The sequence below is a fragment of the Oenanthe melanoleuca genome, chromosome 7 (assembly GCF_029582105.1).
Source record: "Oenanthe melanoleuca isolate GR-GAL-2019-014 chromosome 7, OMel1.0, whole genome shotgun sequence".
Classification (NCBI taxonomy): Eukaryota; Metazoa; Chordata; class Aves; order Passeriformes; family Muscicapidae; genus Oenanthe; species Oenanthe melanoleuca.
The window spans coordinates 20,846,651-20,870,446 of record NC_079341.1 but is presented as its reverse complement, the minus strand read 5'-3'; the positions used below and the strand labels follow the sequence as shown (position 1 = coordinate 20,870,446).

Here is a 23,796-nt window from a genome sequence, read left to right as displayed (position 1 = left end):
GTAATCCTAAAACTGCACATTATTTAGTTATTAATTAATATTTGTGTAAACGGAGAGGAAAATGCTGGAACAAGGTGGGAGACTCAGTGTCACTTTCTCTGCAGACTTTCAGTGAGAGTCGTTGATTTCTTGTTTGTTCGACATAAACAAGGTTGGAGTCTAATTCCTCAAAATATCCAACCAGCCATGTAAGTGCATCTGTTGTTGTCCAACCCATAGTACAGAGAAGAAAATAATAAAAAATATTATAGAAAAGCTGTTAAAAGGAGATTTAAGTTAATAACTCTTCAAACATGTGCAGACAAGATGCCTGCAAAGTCTGCCTGGTACTGTTCTAGTGGATGTGCAAGGCTGTACCTGTGCTGGTCCAGTTAAAAGACTGGACCCTAAACAAGAATTCTTCTTGCAGTAATGAGCCTGTGCTGGTCAGAACACAGTGAGAGTGGGTTTGAGTGTATTGTTAGTGCATTCTTAGGTCTGTTTCAGCTCCTGTAGGTTTTGAATAGGGGTGGGGGTTTTATTGCATGGGACCACAAATTTCTCTTTTCAAAAATTTTCATAGACATATTTAGCACAGGATAGAGTAAGATTCAGTCATGGGTTTACATTATTTGCAATAAAATAGCTCTGAATACTGCCTACTGTGTACCTTTAAATCATAAATGACCTTGGTTTTCTTATACTCTATTTTTTACTCCTGAGCATGACACTGACAAGGACTTTTTAATCCATCAGACAGTTTATAGACCCTTTCGTAGTCACAAGAAGCAAAAAGCATCTGACTAGAAGGGAATACATGGGGCAAGTTCCTTGCTGGCTATAATTTTGTTGTCATTTCAAGTATTGTGGTAGTATAATTGATGTGACAGGACTGGGCTTTGGACTTGGTCCCTTAGCTTGTGCTCACTTTCAGTTTTAGTCTCTCTCTGTCATTCATTTTGATTGGATAAGATTTAGGTGACAAACATATGCATAGTTTTGAGGTTTAGAGTAAGTGTACATAAAATTCAACATTATATGGTGATATAATGTATATAAAACATACAGTTCCATGGAAAAGGTAATAATTGGTGTCACCTTACAATACAAGGTAGTGTAGTGTGCTGATCACATAGCCAGCAGGAGGTTCTTTTTTATTAATATTATAATTAAATGATTTTCTGGATAAAGGCCAAAAACAGATGAGAGTTGATTGTGCCTTGTCCACTGTTGCTTGGCTCTATTAGTTGCGTTTTCTAAAAAGAATTGACTTGACATCTTGTTTTTACAGGTTGTTATTGATGCCTTCAGATTGATCAATGCTAATATGATGGTCTTAGGACATGAACCAAGACAAACAACTTCAAATCTGGGTCACTTAAACAAGCCATCTATCCAGGTAAACCTAGTGCTGATAGTCCTGTAAATTGCGAGATTTATTAATCAGTTTTTGGGAAAGGTACTTAAAACAGTAGATTACAAATTATTTATTGTTCTATTTCATTTTTTCACATGCATTTATAGTGATTCATCAATGAACATGTATGTATGAGAGTTTTAAAACTGAGCCCTAAATTAGCTACCTGTGTGTGAATGCATGTGTTTAATAGAGCGAAGATTCAAGTATAAATTTATGGAAATGCAAATTTTTGACAGTGACAATTGATGACATAACATGTGATGCAAGATGGGTGCTGTTTTCAGTCCTGCTGAAAAACTGCTGCTTATCAACATCTCTGCTTTCTTCAAGATTAGTTACTCACAAGTGAATTATGGAAAAAGTTCTCTCTTTTCTTTTTACTCTAAGTTTATAGAGGTTCTTGCTTATTATGTAATCTAGATTAAACCTTGTATTATGTCTTAAATAATTTGTCTCTGATTTTTTGTAATGCAGTAATTTGCTGAGAAAAAGGTGGAGGAGGATATTTGATGGATAAAATGGATGTCTGATTGGCTTCTGCTGTAATATTTCTTTTGAATACACATTTATGAAACAAATATTCAAAATTTGATTTCTGAAGTTGACTTTCACTAAAAAGACGAAAGTTTTGGTCTTCACTGAAGCAAGCCTTTGAGAAATAGCTTCTGTCTATCCTCTGTATCCTCTGGAGGGATTAATGCTTTTATCCATGTCATCCTTCTGCCTCAATGTTTATTCCTTTAAAAAAACTTTCTCCCTTACTATGTATTCTAAAGTCTTGTGTCCTTGAAACCATGAAGACCAGTTCCTGCTTTTTGTTCCTTACTTGAACAATAGAAGTAATATTTTGCTAGGTAAAATCAAAGAAAAAGAATATCCCCTCAGAGCAGAACTGAGATAATGGCTGAATTTGTGCTCTAAGAGAGCCATCCTTTGGGAGGTTCTAGACCACCATACCCCTGTCTTGCAAAAGAAAAGTTGTTTTTTTGTTACTAATACATTGAAAGTCTTTGCTGTTGATAAAAATGCTAGTAAAAAAGCCTCTTAAAATTAGAGAGTATCTGCTTCAGGAGGCTATGTTTTACTTTGGATTTTTGAATTTGTCAAATCTGCAAACAATAATGAGTATAAATAAGCAGCTAATACTCTTGATAGAATGTGGGCAAGCCCATGCTTGCATGTTTCAGTGCTTTTCTAACTGGGCTTTTCTAGTCCATGTGTAATGCTTTCCCTTGGAAACCCCTGCAGTATTGTTCAGCTTCATTATTTTAAGATCACTGTCACTACAGTGAGGCTTATTTTGGCCATGGGATTTTGGGTTTCTGTTATTGAAATGGGTAGTTTTTGTTTGTGTTGATTTTTTGCAAGCTGGCAATGAGCTATTGCAAATGTCACTGTTAAGATAAGAATCATAATTTTAAATGATACTCCGTTCCTAAAGCTGCAAGAGCTCTTGCAGTGTTGTTTTGCTTTTATTTTAAGCCATGAATAAAATTCTGACCCATTTGAGGACAGAAGCAATCTAAATACTGATTTCAGCTGGGAAGCTGGAACATTATAAGACATTACTTAAAATCTCAGGAAGAAGAATAATAGAATAGTACATGCCTTGGCTTCATTCCCTTTTTGTGTGTGGTTTTTGCTTGTGTTTCCTTACCAATAGTATTTTTACTGTTGTTAACCTTTTTCATTTGCCCACTGTTTTAAAGAGTAGTTTTTGGAAGTGGGGAAGAAAGAGAATATAGTGGGAGAAGACAAATCTGTTTGTCAAATTTTAAGAACTTGAGAAAACTTCTCAAATATCTAAACCTGAGTTTACACAAACACCAAAACCTCATATGCAATCATTTTGAGTGAGATTAGAATGTCAGGGAAATTACTGCTAATAGTTTCAATTATAAATTCCTTTATTGACGATAAAACCTGTATTTTACAAGTTAAATTAAATAAGTTGCACAAGTAATGGTTTTCTGCAAGTGCTAATTCTCATAACTTTTCACATAGTTTTTAATCTTTGTATATGTGTTTGCAATAAGAATCTGTTTAAAATGTATGGGTGAAGAAATTTCAGCTTTCATAGAGATAATTTTGTAATGCTGAAATATTAAGTTGCATAAGATGCAAATACACATTCATTATGTATAGGTCTAAATACATATTTGAACATAAATAGGTGGAATGTTTGGAACATAAGAAGCATTTATCACTTCAAAGCATACTTTATGTATGCTTTATTGTATCTTGTTTGTAAATGTATGCTTCATACGTGAAATTTTATTTGAAGATAGACTCTGTTAGTTGTGATGAGGTTTCATCATAGAATTTTACCTCCCCAAATATTAATGTAACTCAACCCTAAGTCATAAATGTAAAAGGAAGTATCTAATGTGTGTGAGCAAGGTAAAAAATACATTTAGCTATCACTAAAACTAATCTCAGCTGACCAGATTGTATTTGCAGAGGGCATAATTATAGCGAAAAAGGTGGGGTATTTTTATTCATTTACAGTTAAAAAATAAAATTAGTTTTAATATCCTAGGTTAATTTGATGCACATTTTCTAACTGAGGTTTTTGCTTGCTTCAGTTAATCCCTCTTTATGTTGTACCCTGGAGAATGAACTTGGGAATGTTGACAGTGGTTATCAATAAATAGATAGCAAATAGTCTTTTGTTTGTAGCAGAATATTTTAAAAGAATATTTTAATAGGAGTGATAACCAAATGTATTGAGAGAGGAAGAATTTGAGAGAAATATGTTTGTACATATGTATCGGTCAAATGTTTGAAGGCAGTTGCCATTTTTTCTTTTTATAGTTGCTACTGTGTGAAAAAAATCTGTGGTTTAGAAATAGAAAGCATAACTGTCAGTTAATGAACACAAAAAAAGAAATAGAACCAGGTATATTTACTTCATATCTCCTTATAGTCTCTGTAATTTTTTCTTCTTTTTTTTTTTTTTCTTTTATCTGAGTGATGTTTAAAGATGTTTATATTTAAATTAACTTTCTCCTTCTAATACTGCTTCATTTCAGCAGTGGGTGATTTAATTCAGTTTCTCCCCTAAATTTTGCAGGCACTAATCCATGGACTAAACAGACATTACTATTCCATCACCATCAACTACAGGAAGAATGAACTAGAACAGAAGGTAATTGTTTCAGTTTTAATTCAGAGTACCAGGAACATTATACAAACTGTTTAAAATTTGTGGCAATATTCAGATTTCAATGGCTGTTACTCTCAGTGATTGTTTTAACTCTCCTGGAATAGGTCACTTCTCTTCTAGAAAGCACTTGAAAAGTACAGTCGTGGTGATGAAACTTTCCAAAACCACATTTTAATGACCACATGAATAGTTTGGACCTTTCAGAAAGTTGTCATGCTGTTCTCTGAACCTAAGTTTGCTCTAAGTTTCAAGTTTTTAGTGATGAAGCTGAAAGACATACTAGCTGCCTTGAGTTTTCACAGGCTGGAATTCCTGAAGCTTGGAGAATTTTTAACTATGTTTTCCAAAATAGAATGTATAACCAAGGGATGTTGTGGTTTTATTTGCTGTAAAGATACTTCCAGTTGGTATGATTGGAACTCCCCAAGTCACTGAATATCAGGAAGTAGTGATGTCCTGCATTTACAGAAGAACTGTTATGAAGTTATTGACAACATATGTTTTTTCTTATTTTTACTTCAAACTTCTTCAAGTTACATGCAAAATCTAGTTTGAGAGTCTCAACCAGGAAAACAAAAAGGAAGAAAAAAAGCTTACATATCATCTACAGAAGTTAATTCTTGAAAAGCCAGATTCTGTCCTCTGTGTATGTTCTCTGATGTGTCTGCGTGCTTTCATGGCCTTGTTAGGGATATAAATTGGTCTCAAAGGTTATGATTAAATGGTCAGAATATTATTTTTTTCACGGAATTTAGACTTTTTAAGATACAAGTAATAAGGAAAAAAACAGTTTCAAATAATGGGGGAGTATGTTTGCAAATTAAGGAGTTGGAAAGAATGTGTGAAATTTTTAGTGCAGTATCAGACTTTCAAAACCTCACTGTTAGGGAAAAGAGTAGCTGATTCCACAAAACTAGCTCTCTCAGGAAATTTTGGTGAGGGGGTTATTCCAGGGGGTTATTGTTTCCAGTCAAATGCAACAATTTGGCAAATCCAGTGTTGTCTGAAGTTTCAAGTGTGTGTTTTTGTCAGTGTCTTTACCTGAGTTACTACCTTTGCAAGAAGGAGAATAATCTTGACCAAGTTAGGAAGACTTTAATCTGTGAGGCAACAACTCTCTCTCACATCTTTCATAAGGCAGCTTCATACATATCTCAAACCCCCCTCGTGGTGGTGGTGATCTGTTATCTCCATCTGTAGTAAGAAGAGTGCATGCTTCATGTATTAGATTAGGAGCTCATCACACCAAACCTTAATTTTAAAATCAAGATAGCCTAGCTAAACTGTCCATATGCAGTTTGCCTACGACTCCTTCTGTCAGTAGCTAAGATCTTGCTAACACAAATTATGACACAAACTTTCAACTCAGTTCACATATTCCAAAGACAGGTTTCTTTGGAGGCTCTTAATAGGATGAAATAGGTGCTTTTATTCAGGTGATAGCAATTACAGGGATTACCAGACATTTACATGTCTAGTAAATGTTCACAAATTGAAGGCAAGCTGAAACTGTTTGCTGAAAGGGTCCTCCCTACAATCACCCAAGTGTGCACAAGGTCCACAAAATACACTTCCTTTATTCATGAAAATAAAGAATTGCTGTTATAGATCTTCCTTTGCTCTTTCAAGACGGGATGAAAGTCAAGTCAAAGTAAAACCTTTGTAATAGTGCCTGCATTTATCACTATCAAATCTCTAAACATTTTATCTGATGGTTTTTGTGCTTGTTTAATGTATGAGACAAAGACACAAGTCATGCTCTGGTCACTTTTGAATTTTATTTTATCATAACTGTCAGTTGCTTGCTTACAGAACAGATATTCAATGAAGCCTATAGAACTATTTTATGAATTTAATTGAAGTGTTAAAATAGTTTTTAACTTCGTCAGAGGCCAAAAGCTTCAACTGTTCCTTGTATGGTGGCTAAAGTATTCAGTTTTCTCTTAGCACTCCTACAGGGCAGTTATGCATTCTCAACCTGCAGCAAAAGTAACAAATCACAGAAAACAAATCTATGTATTCCTGTCAAAGTAAATGTGACCCATGTTTTCATGCCTCATTTTCATATTTAGGATCAAGAAGTTCAATCTTTAAAAAGTGTGCAAATCCATCTTCTACTCTAGTAGACTAGTTAATCATTGTATTTCCTCTTTTTAAACACTGACTTTGTAAGATCAATATTTTTTTATATTGTTCTTACTATAAATCAGTTGCCTGTCAAAGAGATCTTCATAATATTCTGAAAGTATTTTATGGTGAATGCCCTAAAGAGGTTTTGTCTTGCAGATGCTGCTAAATTTGCATAAGAAGAGTTGGATGGAAGGTTTGACACTTCAGGACTACAGTGAACATTGCAAACTCAATGAAACAGTAGTGAAAGAGATGTTAGAACTAGCTAAGAATTATAACAAGGTATTCATATCCCATAATGATAGTATAACTGTAGCTGTGTTTATGAAGTGAAAAAATTAGTTGCTTAATTTCAGAAGGAATTGGTTATCGCAAGCTTTGTTCAGAATGACTGTAGTTGGTACTAATCAGCTACGTGTGGTTTCTGTGTGAAGTTGCCAGATTGGCTCCTCAGGCACTGCCACCACACTTTTTGTCCTAAACCCTTGTCAAAGTGTTTAGTTACATGCTTTGCTTTGAAATGTGAATGATCATACCAATTTTGTATTTTTACTTAGTGACAAGAATATAAGATTTCTATAGATCAAAATGAGCAGTTAGTCATATTTTTCAATCCTTCAGTCAAGGACTGTTTAATCACTGTAGCAGAGTGAAAGTTATCTATCTGTATCAGTCTAGTAGATAGGCTGTAAGTATTTAGAACACATTCCAGAGCCCAACTCAATGTTCTGTTTAGATAAGAAATTTGCTATTGGTATTGTAAGTAAGAGGAATCACAGACACTTGTACTGTTTTAATATTGACACACTTAGAAGTATTTCTTACAAATACTATATCTCAACAAGCATTCTATGACTAGTAATCATGTCAGTATTTCTTAGCAAGTGTTATTTCTTGAACTCCTTGGAAGTCAGTATTACATTCACTAGTTAAGTTAGTGGATGAACTTTATGAAGACACTGTATTTGAGGGCAAAATAACAGTATCAAAATATATTAAAATAAATTACTTTAAACAGTACAAAAATTTTCTGAGATCAAATCTCTAGTAGTTGAAACACTATAAAAAATGTTGAGTTTGGTTCTGTTTTACTATTTTTACCATTTTCAATTACCTTTATTGGTACCACTCATTTAAGATTTTTGCTTAATAACATTTTAGTGAATATCTGACAATAAAACCATTCATAAGTATTAAAGTATTTTCCTTGATCTTTTGCACTAACACTCAGTAATTAAAACCACGTCTGCTGAAAAGCTGAAGTACCTTTCCTTTTGACTTTCTGAAATGTGTCGCTGTTTGATTTTTTTTTTTTTTTTTTTTTTTTTTTTTTTTAAGGAACAGAATTGTATTTTGAGAATATGTGGCTTGGGGAAAAAGTAAACGAAATCTGAAACACTGACCTTTTCTGTGTTTCTTTCACAGGCTGTTGAAGAAGAAGATAAGATGACACCTGAACAGCTGGCAATAAAAAATGTTGGCAAGCAGGTGAGGTGTGATGAATTAGAGTGAGGTGGAATGATATGCTTCGTTCATTCTACATACTAATTTTTTACATGTGCATAGGTGATTTTAGTTCTACGTGCATGATATTCTCAATGCTTCAAATAATAAATTTATTTTTGTTGGAGGTTGTGCAAGGAACAGGGCCTTTGACTGTATGTAATTGGCAGAATGTCTGCAAGCTGTGTTCTACATGTGTTTTTGTTATATGCTGAGGAGCAGTGTTGAAGTTTAGTGTTCCCTTTTCCTTCTTTGTTTTAACTTCTTCTAAGAGACATAAAGATATCCAAGTGTGTGTCAGAGAGACCCAAACTGGAGACATTTAAAAAATGCTGGTCATGGAAACAGAGGTGAGAGGGGTGTGTTTGTACATTATCATGGCTAAAGAGCCAGCTCACCCCTGTTTTCAGTTTATGAACACACTGTCAGGGCTTAGCTTGCAGACTCACTTGGCAGGTAGGCTGAGTTCCTTTGTATTGGTGTTTGAGGAAAACTGTTTAGAACCAGCTGAAACCAAAAATACCCACTTATCCCTTTTCAACTTTATGATATATCTTTTTAAAGACTCAACAAAAAACTATTTCTGTATTTGATTTCAACAGTTCTTGTGAGCAAGAGGAGAGCAAAGCAAATTTGTAAGAGCTTGTGTTCAAGAAGGGCAATGGAAACAAGAAATAGCTTTTAAAATATCTAGTGTGTCCTTAAAGAACCAGTACTTGTTGTATTGCTAGTAGCACTAGAAGAATTTAAAAGATTCTGGATTGCTCTTATGTGTCAGCTTCTAGCAGCAATGTCATAACACATCTGCACTATTGTTCAGTCACTCATGTATTTCTGTAGCATTCAGAACAATGGAGTTTATGCACACCTACACATACATAAATATATACATATAAAATATGTAAGAAGGGTTGTATTTTAAGGGTTATGATGTCATCTCAAACAGAACTTGAGCTTCACTAGTTGTTACGCATACGTGAAAAAAATTCTTTTGATACAGCTCTTCAAAAAGAAAATAATTTCTTTCCTGATAAAATTTTGAAGTTTTCTTTAAATTAAAAAATAGTTCAGTGAAGTAATTTTCAAGTGGGTTTTTTAATGCAACTTAGATAAAAAGATTTTTAAATGAGCAGCCACTCACAATAGAGATATTATGTTATTAGGTCTCCAGAATACTGGAAAGCTGTCTGATCTTTGGAAAGGAGTTATTTAAGAAGGGCAGCATACACTGATTCAGTAGCACTCTTCTATATAAATTTAGATGGATTCATTACATTTTTACATAATTCCATATTTTAAATAAGTTATAATTCCCATGCATGATTGTCTTCCATATTTTAATTTCTTTACACACAAGAATTACTACAATAATACTATAATAAAGTTTACACATCTTTTTGAGGTATGCCTGATATTTTTGCAGCATTTGGTGCTTAATTATTTCATATTAGTGGTGAAACTGAAGAAGTGCATGGGTATGATTTTTAACCAGAAATAATCTTATTGTTGCATGCAGATGCCCACAAATGCCTACATCAATTGAGTAATAGTGTGTGGGGATATGTATTTTCAGAAAACTGCTCAGGCTTAACATTCAATTCCTAAGAGCATTGAGCAAGGCATTGTTCATGTTTCATGTTTTTATGGGTATAGATACACTCATTTTCTTGCAGTTAGCACAACTATTCAAAGACTGCATTAGATGATGCTTGAATATTTGCAGGATTAGAACACATTTGCACATCGGAAAAGAAATTGCAGTCTACCAGAACTAAGATTAAAATATTTGCCTTAGTGAGATGTATGGTAAAATTCACATGTTGTGTGTTGTCCTTAAAACTAACTCACAGCTGCCACAGTTATTCTTGATATGCTGGATAGAAATTTACTCCCTAAACCTATACTCAACTTAACTGTTAGTATGAATTAATAAAATTTTGTTTGTGGAAATTCAGTCATTTGCTAGGTCTTCCTGGAATGGAAAATTTAGGAGCATTACTCGCCTTTGTTCATTTAACTTGCAGACATCTTAAATAGACTTGAAGTAAATGAAATCTTTCAGAGATGTGTTTCAGTCATTCATCTCATGACATTCTTTGTATTTCAGGATCCTAAACGTCATTTAGAAGAGCATGTGGATGTGCTGATGACCTCAAACATTGTCCAGTGTCTAGCTGCTATGTTGGATACAGTTGTATTTAAATAACTGAGTTACCGTTTGTGATACTTCCTGTGTATATTTGTTTATTGTTTCTAATACTCACAAAACGGAGACTGTTGGGGCTCTATTTGATTAAACAGAGACATCTGACTTCATTTGCAATGTAAGTGCAGCACTATAACACCTCTCAGTCTCTAATTGTGCATTTGCTTCCGTTTCTTTATGTCAGGGTCCTCACAGATTCCAAAGCATTCAGGAACACAATGTGGGAAAAAAAATGTAGTACGTTTTCATTTAATATTGGGGGGGCAATCAGTAGTACATATATATTTTGATTGTTGCATCATAATAAAAATACATTTACAAACCTGTCTCAAGTTCTGGACAGTGTTTTTTGAGAAAGGACAGCTGGAATTAACAAACTAGAAAAAGTGTTAGTAAACATTTGTTTCTCCTCACTGTAAAACTACTGAGATACTAATTAATAGGAACGCAAAAATTCTCTATTGGAATTTGGCTCCCATTGATTACCAATTACAAAGAAATCATAGTCCTGAATTCTGAGGATGTAAAAAACCAAAATTGCTGAAAATTCCTCTGTCAGCTCCCTTTGAATAATATTCAAATGCTGATATCTACAGAAGACAACTGACCTTAAGGAATTTAATTCAGCTACTGATAACTGAATCAGAACTCTTGCAAGTGGTGTCATAAATAGCAGAATTCTGAGAATAAACATTGAAGTGACAGAGGCTGTTCTAGGTTGCATGAACCCACCCTCCTGTGAGAGAATGTACATGAGATGTCCATATATATAAATATATGGAAAGAGTCCCCACTAGAATATGACATTTAAAACCATTTCTACTGACTCAGTTTGCAGGAGGGCATGTGGTTTGCTTGGTTTGAAGCAGGCATAGCCAAATATCTGGATTTGGGGAGTGACTCTGGGTTTTAGGCAGAGACTGACTGGAATTTTTTATTACGGTTCTTTTTTTCAAGTGTTGGATGTTGCTTAGGCTGATTTGATTCTTTTGTCTGGGAAGTTTTCTTTTTCTCTTTATTGTTGGTTTGGGGATTTTTTAATAAACAGCAACAGTAGTGGCGGGCAAATATTTCACAACTATATACATCTCTTGTTGAAGATAATTTTTGTTAAATTGACTTCTTATTTGCATACTAAGGAAATAACCCATTATTTTCTGGCTTATGCTGGTATTTACTTACACTTTACCATTCAAAGATTTTTCTTTTGTTTGAAATTTCTTATTGAGGCCTTTTAATTTACTATTTTAGACTAACTCTCTCTCAAAGTATATTTAGCATGCACTTACTTCAGAGGGAAACATGCAGATTTTTGCAGCTGCCCTCCTTATGGCCTTCCCTCTGCCCCCACAGTAGGCAGTGGAATATCAGACTGGGAAAATGGAGACATACCAAAGCACATTTGCCTGTGTGTAGTTAAATGGAAGTTCTTTCTGGAGGTTCCACTGCAAACCTGCAGGTGGTTGAGGAGGGCTGCATTCGGGCCTTGCCATTGCCGGATGCGCACGCCTGGGGTGAGATGGGGCAGGAGCTGATTGAGGGACCTGCCCTGGGGCTCGTCTGCCAGGGGGATCTGCATCCCTGCCGCTCTCTACTCCCACACACACGTGTAACACCACGAGGGAGACAGAGTTTGGCAGGTCGTGGGTAACATGGCACTGCAGAACAGGAGAGGAGCTAGCGCAGTGCTGCAGTGTATACATGCGTGAGAGGCTGGTGTAAGCAGGGAGACAAACCAGTGAGTCTTACATATTCTAAATTAATTTTGACAAATGTACATCTTGCAGAGGGTAGCTGTTGGAGATGCAGATCTCCCGTAGTATAAGCTTGTGCTGTGGTACCCTGCTTTCTATTCACTCCTCAGTTTAACTTGGAGGCACAATTTTCCATTTACCAAGATGTTACATGAATAATAAAAAGGCAGGTTTTTGGGGCATCCTTCCTTATTTTTGTCCAGTGATTTTAGGAGCTACACAGAGGCTTTGGAAGAATTGTGTGTATGCCGTAACCTGAAAGCAGCAGCCCATGTACGATGTTGGAGGAAGAAAGAGATTTTCAAGCAGCCACCTTCTGAGCCTCCAGCCGCAGTGGAGCAGACCTTCATTAGCAGCATGACCCCTTGTCACCTGTCAGCGCGAAGGACGGGCATATTGTATTAGCAAACCTCACTCCATTCTATGACGATTCTGTAACACCACCTGCCATTGCATATCCCCCCTATTATACCAGTTTAGGAGTTGTGCACTGAAGATTTTTGGCATATATTAGCACTTCCATGTGATTGGCAGTATACCACTGAATTCATTGCAGCTCTGCATCTATATGGCTGTAGCTCTGTAATTCAGGACAGCATTTCCGAGCGTTTATCTGCCTTTCGGTCCATCTCCTGCCTGTATAACTGCATTACCGTTCCGTTGTTGCAGACAGGGAAAGGGAAGGGTGAGCACTGGTGAAACAAGTGTTGGAAACAGTTAGAACTGATAATAATGAAACTGTTTTTTGAGCACTGAAAGAAGGTGGTGTATGGAAAGTTGCATGCGCTGAACCTCTCAAGTAGAACGGTGAACTGCTTGCTTTTTGCTTCATAAATTGTCTTATTATAATAATTTCCTTGCAGAGAGTGTGTGTATGTCGGCATCTATGAAATCCCAAATAACCAAAGTAGCTCACGGTTAAGCAACACAAAAATAAATGGCCACGGGATTTGAGAGCATTGAAATACACATTCTGACAAGTCATCCTGGTTCTAGTCTTCTCTGGAAATGAGTTTGCAAAGTTTCAGTCTGGCTTAAAGCAGTTATGCAGTGGTTTGGTTTTATTATGTGGTGGTTCAGGCTGCATTATCTGTCAGTGAAATTTAAAGTGGGCTGCTGATGTCACCTGGGAAGAGATGTGGTCTGTGAAATACCTGAAGTCCAAACCACTAAGGGGACAACACTAAGAAAAATGGAACAGGAGAACTCCTGCCCGGTCAAAAAAAACCCATCAAACCGAAAAACAAACCCCGTGCTTTTAAACTCTGAGGCAGGCTTTCCTAGGAAGAGAAATTGAGACTGGTGCTTGGCAAAGGCGGTGTGGCGAGTGGGCCCCCTGAACTCTTGAGGCGCATCTTCGCCCCTTGGGGGGTCCCGCTTTCAAGGGCCCGAGGCTCGGCGGCCAGCGCGGGACCCGCCGGCCGGTCCCTCGGTCACTGGCAGCCCCGCCGCCCCCCGGCGCCCGGCAGCGCAGCCCGGGCCGCGGCTCCCGCGGAGACCCCCGCGCACGGGATGCCGCCGGCTCCTGCCGCAGCGCCTGCATGGTTTGCGTTTCTCAGCTCCGGTCGACCCCGCGGCCGGGGCGGGCCGCGGCCCCTGGCAAGGGTGCTTCCAAAAATCTGCCCCTCCCGAGAGCTGCCCGCCGGACTGAGTCACTGAGGGAAAGCAGGCACCGAGAGCAAAGAAATACGGAGAAGGATGGGGAGGTGGACGCCTTCCACGCTGTTTTGCTGATAATCTCAGGCATTACGGCTCCCAGATAAAATATTTATTTACTAAAGAACCCGTAAACATCGCGGCAAATACATTAGGGCACTTCGGCTGCCGGGCTTATGATTATTTCAGAAGTTAAAAGAGATGATACGCGGCCGCTGTCAGCGGGTGGATTTTCCCCCGCGAAGCAGGCACGGGTGGGAAGGGTGGGGGCGATGCGCCGGGGATCGCTCAGAAGAGCTGGGCGAGAGGGACTGCGCCCCGCTGGGGACAAACCGCGGGGGTGAGCTGAGGGCAGCGGCCGCCCAGCCCCGCGCTCCCTCGCAAAGCTCCCCAAAGCGCCCAGGACTCGCTCTCCTCCCTGACGCACAAAGGTGGGGTACACGCGCGCAATATTTGGGGAATCGCAGGGGTTCGGATTTATTTTCCAGCCGTAGTCAAAAAAAAAAAACCAAAAAAAAAAAAAGCTAGAAAGGTCACATAATAATGAGCTCTCACAGCAAACACACTCTTCCCTTCCCCCTTTCCCTTCCTTCTATCTCACAATAAAATCATCTCCTTCAATTTGCCATGATCGTCGCGACCAGGAGCCAGGTGATTATCCTAATTAATGTCTATCTAATTAAATTACTGTCAGCGGTTAACCAATGGCAGAAGCCGTTTCATCCTCTCCACAAGCAGCAAGATCAAAAGTGAGTCTTTCCTGATTGCTGCATAGTGTCAATTGGCCAATCTCTTCTCCCTGGGAAGGGAGAAAAAAAAAAAAAAAAAAAAAAAAAAAAAAAAAAAAAAAAAAAGTAAATCAAACGTTTGGGAAGCATTTGGTAGATGAAGTGCTTTCTGCCTAGTGTGGGTCCCAGGATGTCTAGCTTCTGATACTAGGAAGCCCTTTCAGATCCAGGGACTGAAGGGTTATTACTGTGGTGCTAGAGCTATGCAGCTGGAGCATTGTCTTTCTCCCTCTATCATGCTCTCCAAGAAATTTCTCAATGTGAGCAGCAGTTACCCACATGCAGGCGGATCCGAGCTTGCCTTGCATGATCATCCCATTATCTCGACCACTGACAACCTGGAGAGAAGTTCACCTTTGAAAAAAATTACCAGGGGGATGACGAATCAGTCAGATACAGACAATTTTCCTGACTCCAAGGACACACCAGGGGACGTCCAGAGAAATAAACTCTCTCCCGTCTTGGACGGGGTCTCTGAGCTTCGTCACAGTTTCGATGGATCTGCTGCAGATCGCTATCTGCTCTCTCAGTCCAGCCAGCCCCAGTCTACTGCCTCTGCTCCTAGTACCATGTTCCCTTATCCCAGCCAGCATGGACCTGCTCACCCAGCCTTCTCCATCGCCAGCCCCAGCCGCTACATGGCTCATCATCCTGTGATCACCAACGGAGCTTATAACAGCCTCCTGTCCAACTCTTCTCCGCAAGGCTACCCCACGGCGGGCTACCCTTACCCACAGCAGTATGGCCATTCCTACCAAGGCGCACCTTTCTACCAGTTCTCCTCCACCCAGCCGGGGCTGGTTCCCGGCAAGGCTCAGGTCTACCTGTGCAACAGGCCACTCTGGCTGAAATTTCACCGGCACCAGACGGAGATGATCATCACGAAGCAGGGAAGGTAAGCCACCGCGCGGACCTTTCTGGGTGTCGGGGCTGAGCCGCAGACTTTGCCGGGGGAGCCGCCCGGAGCCCTCGCCGCCCCGGCGGAGCCGTTCCCCCGTCACCGGGGCCCCTGCCCTGGTCTCCGGGAGCTCCGGTGCGGGTCCCCGCCAGAGTCGGTCCTCGCCGGAGCCGGTCCCCGCCGGGGCAGCCCTCCCATCTTCCCCGCAAGTTCCCGTGCCCGCTGCCCTCATCCCTTCCCCGCGGAAAGCTCGGCGCTCCGGGGAGGGGGTTTCTTTTGATTTTTATTTCCCGGTCGCTATCGGGAGCCGTGAAGATAAAGACAACGGCTAGTTGCTCCGCGTGTGCCTGTCGCTACCGGTGGCGTGCTTTCCTTCTTCTCTTTCTTTTTATTTTTTTTTCCTTTTTTTTTTTTTTTTTTTTTTCTTTTTCTTTTTTTTTTTTTTTTTTTTTTTTTTTTTTTTTTTTTTTTATATAGGCGCATGTTCCCTTTCCTAAGCTTTAATATTTCTGGTCTCGACCCTACGGCTCACTACAATATTTTTGTGGATGTAATTTTGGCGGATCCCAATCATTGGAGATTTCAGGGAGGCAAATGGGTTCCTTGCGGCAAGGCGGACACCAATGTACAAGGCAAGTTCCTCCAATTAACACTTTTCCCGACACATATGTAGGTGAGAATGATTAATTAATGCCTTTGCCGACTGGCTCTGGCGACTTCTTAAACGCAAATGGGCCAACGATGTTTTTAAAAAAATAAGAAAAAAAAAGGAGGGTGGAGGAGAAAATAAAAGGTGTTCGGAAAAAGCTGCTTTAATCCTTTTCGTTTAAAATTAAGGGAGTTTTGGCAGTAAAATATTGGCTACTTAACGGGGTCCTGCACCCTTGTGTGCAGATGCAGCGACAGAACCGGGGTACAGGCGAGAACTGTGATGTGGTTGTGTTTTTTGTTGTTTTGCTTAGGAAACCGGGTGTATATGCATCCCGACTCCCCCAACACGGGAGCTCACTGGATGCGTCAGGAAATCTCCTTTGGGAAACTAAAACTTACAAACAATAAAGGAGCATCAAACAACAACGGGCAGGTCAGTGGGGGAACGCAGATGCTGCCAGAATTATTTTCATTTCTTCGGTTAAAATCCTACAGTTTCCGAAAGGACGTGCAATTTTTTTTTTCCTTTAGATCCTGTCGTTAAGTGAAAATAAAAGGGGGGTGGCGGTGAGAAAGTCCTCCCATTTTATTTTACCACGGGCCTCATCGGCCCTGAGCGCGTTGCCCAGGCTGACACCGCTGTCCGGTGCGGCCGGGGAAGTCCCGGGGAGGCGGCGGCCGGCGGGCATCGCTCTCCTCATCCTTCTCGCTCTAATTTTTCTTTTCTCCCCGCGTCCCCCTCCCTCCTTTTGCCATGCCTGACAGATGGTGGTTTTGCAGTCCCTTCACAAGTACCAACCTCGCTTGCATGTGGTGGAGGTGAACGAAGACGGGACGGAGGATACCAACCAGCCGGGCAGAGTGCAGACATTCACGTTCCCCGAGACACAGTTCATTGCAGTGACCGCCTACCAAAACACCGATGTAAAGAGCTCCCTAGTTTATTCCCCTCGCGGTCCCCTCGCTCCCCGCAAGGCAGCCCACCAGGGCCGGCCCGGCTGCTGCCCACCCTCCCCGGGTCTCTGGCGCCGGGAGCTGGGGCTCCCTGTCCCCACTTTGTGTCATCCCTCCTTGGCCATCCCGAGGGCAGCCTCAGCCGCTCCGGGCGCCTGCAGCGACATCGCCCTCCCCGCCAGGACGGGCGCGATGCTGCCCCTCCGCCCGGGGCTGGTCGCTGGCCCGCGGCGTTTATCTCCCAGTCGGAAACAGCTTAGTTAGCCGTTAAGCTGTTAGCTTAATCTTTAAGTCTGCAAAGATCAATTAACATCCTCATTGATCGCGCCGGGGGTGACCGAGCAACTTCCCCAAATTAAAAGCTCGTTAATGCCTGGATGCGTTTCGGAGTGGTCTGGCTTTGCTACAGACTGGTGCCCCCTTTTCAAATGACATATGTTCAGTCCGCATTCTCGCTTTAATTATTTTGCTCGATGCAAATGCAAACTCCTAGTTACTGTTCTGCGGTACGTTTTGCCTAATTTCTGGATTTCAGTATATTCATACTGTGCACTAGGAATGCTGAACACGTTTCAAAATACGGGTTAAATACTGATTTTTTTTCGTACTTTTTACAACAACGTAAATCTTAAAATTAGGCTGTGATGTCTATAAGTATGCCAGAGCTTATTTTTCACATTTTAAAGGCAGTATGATTGAGTAGAGTAGAGTAAAGCTTGGTCCTTTAAAAACGTGTTGGCTGCAGTGGAGTGTATTTTTCAGGCTTTCACAACGTGTGCTCTGCTCCTCTCTTTCCCTAGATCACACAGCTGAAAATAGATCACAACCCTTTCGCAAAAGGATTCCGAGACAATTATGACACGTAAGTAAACCGGATTTTTACTACCCTTCTGCCGGCTGCACACACATGTCAAAGGGGGGAGATTTAGGATGAGGGCTGGCTCATTTCACACGGAGATGTGTAATGTCAGGCTTTTCCAGAGCCCTCCGGGGGAAGCACACGCCCGCTGCCGCTCAGGGGCTGTTCCTGCGGCAGGGCCCTGCGCAGTCCTGGGGCCGCTCCCGCGTCCGGGGCCGCGCTGCCCGCACCTGAGTCCGCAGCTCGCTTTGGCACTTGCGGCGGTTTTGTTGTTGGTTTTTCCTGGCACATATCTTGGCGCCTCTTTCCAAGCTTCCGTTTTACTTGCGTGTAAGGGCTCCGAAAGAAGCACCCGAGCAGCAGGGGCTCAGTCCCCGGCAGACCGCCAGGTCTGCATCATTGCGAGGTCCGCAGAGCTGGGGTCTGGATGGAAATGTCTTCGTCTCGTTTTATTCTTCGTCGGGGTTGAATTTTTTTTTTCTTCCCCCTTTTCCCTCCTGGGTGGAGCTAAAGCCTCTGAAGTTTTAATCGCGGTTTGTCCCCGTTGTGCCCCTGCCCGTCCGCCTCCGAGGTCTGACCCCCAGCCTTGACCCCCGGGCCCCAGGCGGCTGGTGCCCCTCCGACTGCGCCTCCGGGCCGGCATCCACGCTCGGGCCCCGCCGCCGCCTTTCGCGGCCCTCGGGACAAACCTGGGGGTATCCCGGCCTGCAGGCCCTGCAGACAGGCTTCCTCCAGCCCGGTCTACGATCCGCCGGGCATCCCCCTGCCCAGCTTGGGGCAGCGGGAGGTGGCGGCCGCAGGGCTGCCCGTACACCCGGAGGAGCAGACGACAGGGATGTCACCTGTCCCTCTGCAAGCTCTGGTCTGTGGAGCGGGCCCCCGGCTTTGAGGAAGAAAGATTTTTCCTCTCCCAACTGTGCGGGGAGCGGCCTCACCTGGCCTCGAGGGCCTCATTCTGTGCGTATCTTAAGCGCCCGCTTCAGCCTCTCCGCTGGACCGCGGTCCAGCAGCCACCAGCAGCAGGCTTCCAGGGCAAGGCTGGAAAGGATGCCGAGAGCTGAACTGGTGCGAGAGGGGCCCGGGGCCGAGCTGCAGCTCTCCCCAGGGAGCAGCTTGTGGTGCGGTCGCTCTCCCCCAGGGGCGGAGGTCGCCGAGGCTGTGGCGGGGAGCAGGTCCGCCACCGGGAGGGCAGCGGCTGTCCCTGGTGCCACGGAGGGCGCAGCCGAGCCTGCCCGCTCTCCGGGAGCTCTGCGAGAGTATATGCGGCCTTGGGAACGGCTGCGTGGCCTTCGGCCCCAGCCAAAAGTGCTTTTCCCTTTTTGATAGGAAAAAAACTTTATAGGGCGTCACTTGAAAGGAGACGGGGGGAGGGGGAAGCTTCAATGTTGTCTAGCACGTTGAATTTGTTTAAGGGCCAAGTTTATTTTGGATAAGAAATTCCAGGAGGCGTGGAGGGTTAATTAAAGCACAGTTTTAGCCTGAATTAAATACAGATAGTAGTTATTCATCCATTAAAGTTTTTATAATCGCAAATTGCAGCCCAGCATGAGAGAATTATATATAGGCCAAGCATGGAACACTGGAAGTGTCTGGCTTTACATTTCCTACAGTAGGTGTTTAAAGATTAGCTTAATTTAAACTCAGTAAAATGTTGATGGTTCGTCTGTGACTCCCAATAATAAGTGTTAAACAGCCGATAGAATTCCGTAGTCTGCCACTCATGCTGTTCGCGGCAAGTGACCGGGCTGCCTGTTGCGCATGTGGTGGGACCGGTCAACGTGTTACCGCGCGGGATTCCACGCCTTTGGGTTATGGGTTCGGATCGGAGAGAGGGATCTCAGCCCGCCAAAGAGTGTCCAGCCGGTTCAGAAAGATTTGTTCTCCATGCTTGCCCCCGTTCTCCATGCTTGCCCCCGTCTTTCCTGTTCCCTGTTAAAGGCCCTCGGCGCTGCTGATGCCGGAGGCCAAGCCCGGCGAGGAGCGCAGGCTCCCGGGCCGGGCCGGAGCGCGCTGGGACGGCGCCGTCCCGTTCGTCCCCCGAGGGCCGCGTTCGGCCGGGGGCCGCGCCGAGGAGGGCGCCGGGCTGCGGCGGACACCCAGCTCTCTCCCCTTCTCTTGGGCAGGATCTACACGGGCTGCGACATGGACCGCCTGACGCCTTCTCCCAACGACTCGCCCCGCTCTCAGATCGTGCCCGGGGCCCGCTACGCCATGGCCGGCTCCTTCCTCCAGGACCAGTTCGTGAGTAACTACGCCAAGTCCCGCTTCCACCCCGGGGCAGGAGCCGGCCCGGGGCCCGGCGCCGACCGCAGCGTGCCCCACACCAACGGGCTGCTCTCCCCACAGCAAGCCGAGGACCCGGGGGCCCCCTCGCCGCAGCGCTGGTTCGTCGCCCCCGCCAACAACCGCCTCGACTTCGCCGCCTCCGCCTACGACACGGCCACCGACTTCGCCGGCAACGCGGCCACGCTGCTGTCCTACGCGGCCGCGGGCGTCAAGGCGCTGCCGCTGCAGGCGGCCGGCTGCGCCGGGCGGCCGCTGGGCTACTATGCCGACCCCTCGGGCTGGGGGGCCCGCAGCCCCCCGCAGTACTGCAGCAAGTCGGGCTCCGTGCTCTCCTGCTGGCCCAACAGCGCGGCGGCGGCGCGCATGGCCGCCGGCAACCCCTACCTGGGGGAGGAGGCGGAGAGCCTGGCCCCCGAGCGGTCCCCCTTGCCGGGCGCCGAGGACTCCAAGCCCAAAGATTTATCCGACTCCAGCTGGATCGAGACGCCGTCGTCTATTAAATCCATCGATTCCTCCGATTCTGGGATTTACGAGCAGGCCAAAAGGAGGCGGATCTCCCCCTCGGACACCCCGGTGTCCGAGAGCTCCTCGCCCCTCAAGAGCGAGGTGCTTACCCAGCGGGACTGCGAAAAGACCTGCGCCAAGGACATCGGCTATTACGGCTTCTACTCGCACAGCTAGGCGCGGCCGCCGGCCCGCCGTCCTTTTGCACAATAACTCCTCCGCGTTAGCGCACTGACCCCCGCCCCTAGCTGTCCCATCCGTGCCCCGGCCCGGCCCGGCCCGGCCCGGCCCGGCCCGGCAGGGAGGCAGGCAGGCTGAGCAGCGGCCCCGCCGCCGCCTCCCCGCCCCGCTCCCCGCCCGCCCGGTCCGGTCCGGCGGCGCCCCGGGGGCGCGGGGGGCACTGCCGCACCGAAACCCACTGATCAGTAGGATGCTTAGACTCTCAAACCGTACAGCGCTTCCTTCCTTTTACCACGGATGGATTCTAGGGGAAACAGTAATAGTGGGGAAAACAGCCTGTGAAATGCCTGTACATAGTATTTATTTTATTGTAACAGATTACTTTACTTCGGTTCAGTTTATTTATTATTTGTTTCGAATTTTTTTTTTGTTTTGTTTTCATTGTTAAGTCACAAAACTTAGATCCTGTTTAAATTTCTTTACCCCATCCCCCGCTCTTTGCTCCCTCTTCCTCGTGCCCCTCCCCAGGTAAACACTCTTCCTAAATGCCTCTGGAAATGTCAGTGGTCCATAGCTGTAGCAGCGAGTAATGGGTTTCTCACTTTCTCTCCAATTCCTCGCATGAAATAATTACGTGGTGCCCTGGGCTAACACAGCTAAGGAATAGCATAGCTTTCCCTTCAAAAGAACAGAAATACGTCTCGTAGGAAAGTCGATTAAAGGAGCATAACGCCTTCTGGAACCAAAATTAACTGCCTCTTATTTTTCTTTGAAAGGAATAGCTCGAGATCAGCAATATTATTATTTTTGTGGAATCGCCCTTCCCTTGCCCCCAAGTGCCAAATCCATTACTGGTCCCCGCAGGTGCCAAATATGCTAACAAACTATTTTCAAATTTCTTTGCAGTTCCCCCCCTCTTTCTTTATATTGCTGTAAATCTTTGTAATGAATAATCTTAAAAAAAAAAAAAAAAAAAGAAAAAAAAAAAAAAAGAAAAAAGATATAGACGACTGAATTGTTGGTAACAATAGTGTAGTCCAGTGAAGATGAGTTGTGAGTTGTATATTTTACTGCATTTAGTTTTGGAATTGACTTTTTCATAAAGTAGCTAACCGAGATCTGACTTCCTGGGGAATCAAATGCACATCGAAAGAAAGAGTGATCATTCTTGTAAACCTCTTATTATACTATTGAAGGAGAAGTAATATCCCTCCAGGACTCCCCCCCCGGCGAAGCAGAATAATAAGTCTTCGAATTTTGAGTAGCAAATCTATACAATTAACGCATTTTTATATGGAAGAAAAAAAAAAACCGATTACGAACTGAAATATGCATCGGGCTAAATATTCAGTCTAGATTACACTCGACGAGGAAATTTCCTAATAGAAATTCAGGGTCATAAACGTGTGTATATTTTTGACTCTTCTGTAAATCGAATGTTGTGATTTTTATATTTGTTCTGTTACGTCTGTGGAACTGAATAATTTATACCAGTACATGCTCCATTGAGAAATGTTTCGGTTTTTGCCCGTTTGTATCGTCTGTGTATAACAAGTAAAATAAACCTGGCAAAATGTTAAGGTCGTGTTGGAAAAAGCACTTCGCCGATTTGCAAGTAAGGGATCGGGCGGGACAGCGGGAAGAGGCTGGAGGTCTCACCCGCTCCCGGCCCGCCGCGGGGCTCTGGAGCGGGAGTCCCGCCGCTGCTCTCCCTCACGGAGCCGGTCCGCTTGCCCCGCGTTTGTTCTTTTTTTGGGGGAGTGGAAGAGCGTAGGGGACAGTGCTTACACCGCGTAGCCAAGCGTGGAGGTTTGCAGCCGGTGAAAGAGGGAGATGAAACCCCGTCGGTTTTGAGACGTTTATAATTATCCCGGTGTTCGACGCTTAAAAACCCTGACAGCACTTTGCAGGCGGGAGAGGTGCCCGGCGCGGGGCGGGGGTGCCATCGCTGGCGGAGCAGAGGCGAGGGACGCAGCGCTGCCCGCCCGCAGCCTCCCCTCGCCTTCCAGGGCGGGCGCTGCCCCGGCGGGGCCCCGCAGTGCCCCCAAGGCGGGCGCCCTTTCGGGGGAGCGGAGCCCCCGCTCCTGCAGCGCTGCCTCCCCTCGGCCCCCTTTGAGACAACCACCTGTGGGTTTTAGCACAGGCACCTGCGCGGACGAGTCCGCAGGGCTGGCGGGTAGCAGGCCGGGTTTGCTCTGGGTTCCGCGGTCAGGAGGTGTGGAGCCGTCAGAGGTATTGGGTCCTGCCGCAGTGTTGTCGGCGGGCACCTGAGCACCCCAACTGCGTTCTCTCCCCTCCACCCCCGCCAAGGTGAGGGGCCCGAGCGGGGCCTTGCGCACCCAGCGCTCCGCGGACCCGGCTGCGGGGAGCGGTGCCCGAGCGGTGCCGTCGGGCTCAGGGCCCTGCCCCGGGACCCCACCGGAGCGGGGCCGTGGGGACAGTGCCCCCGGGCCGCCCCTCGGAGAGGCGCGGGCGGTCTCGCCTTTCCCCGGCCGCCTGTCCCCGAGCGGCGGGGGCCGGGGCGCCGCACGCGTCCCCCCGCGCAGCGCCCGCTCCTCTCCGCCTCCGGCGGGCCCGCTGCCCCTCAGCGGCGCCTTCCCCGGGGCAGCCCGCTCCCTAAATAACCCATGGCACCTTCCTGGCCCTCCTTCCCCCTCTCGCCGGCAAAACCGTCCCCTTCTGTCCCCGGGGCTGCCAGTCCCGCTGCGCTGCCCCCCGACAGGGAAAGGGAGCGGCCCCAGGCCCCCCGCCCGCCTCCCTCTGCCCGCCGTGCCGGGGCTGTGCCCGCCGGGCAGGCACCCCGGCACACCGCTCCTCAGGGCGCTTCCGCCAGGTTTTATTTATATTTATGTATAGCGGGGG

General features: G+C 44.8%; 2 protein-coding genes across 3 annotated transcripts in view; both read left to right on the top strand.

Annotated features, from left to right (window-relative positions):
* PSMD14 (proteasome 26S subunit, non-ATPase 14) overlaps positions 1 to 10,730 on the top strand; it is a 46,322-nt gene extending 35,592 nt beyond the window's left edge. For both annotated transcript variants that reach the window (XM_056495984.1, XM_056495983.1), the window contains 5 exons: positions 1,271 to 1,378; positions 4,473 to 4,547; positions 6,852 to 6,977; positions 8,121 to 8,183; positions 10,306 to 10,730. In XM_056495984.1, coding sequence (XP_056351959.1) covers positions 1,271 to 1,378; positions 4,473 to 4,547; positions 6,852 to 6,977; positions 8,121 to 8,183; positions 10,306 to 10,404 — 471 coding nt within the window. In that variant the 3' untranslated portion in view covers positions 10,405 to 10,730. The remainder of the gene's footprint in view (positions 1 to 1,270; positions 1,379 to 4,472; positions 4,548 to 6,851; positions 6,978 to 8,120; positions 8,184 to 10,305) is intronic.
* A 3,951-nt stretch (positions 10,731 to 14,681) lies between these two features.
* Positions 14,682 to 22,499, top strand: TBR1 (T-box brain transcription factor 1). Its single transcript, XM_056496822.1, has 6 exons — positions 14,682 to 15,497; positions 15,978 to 16,132; positions 16,463 to 16,584; positions 16,917 to 17,075; positions 17,906 to 17,967; positions 20,088 to 22,499. Exons 1-6 carry the CDS (start codon positions 14,806 to 14,808, stop codon positions 20,929 to 20,931), a joined length of 2,034 nt encoding a protein of 677 aa, XP_056352797.1. The 5' UTR covers positions 14,682 to 14,805; the 3' UTR covers positions 20,932 to 22,499.
* The last annotated feature ends 1,297 nt before the right edge of the window (positions 22,500 to 23,796 follow it).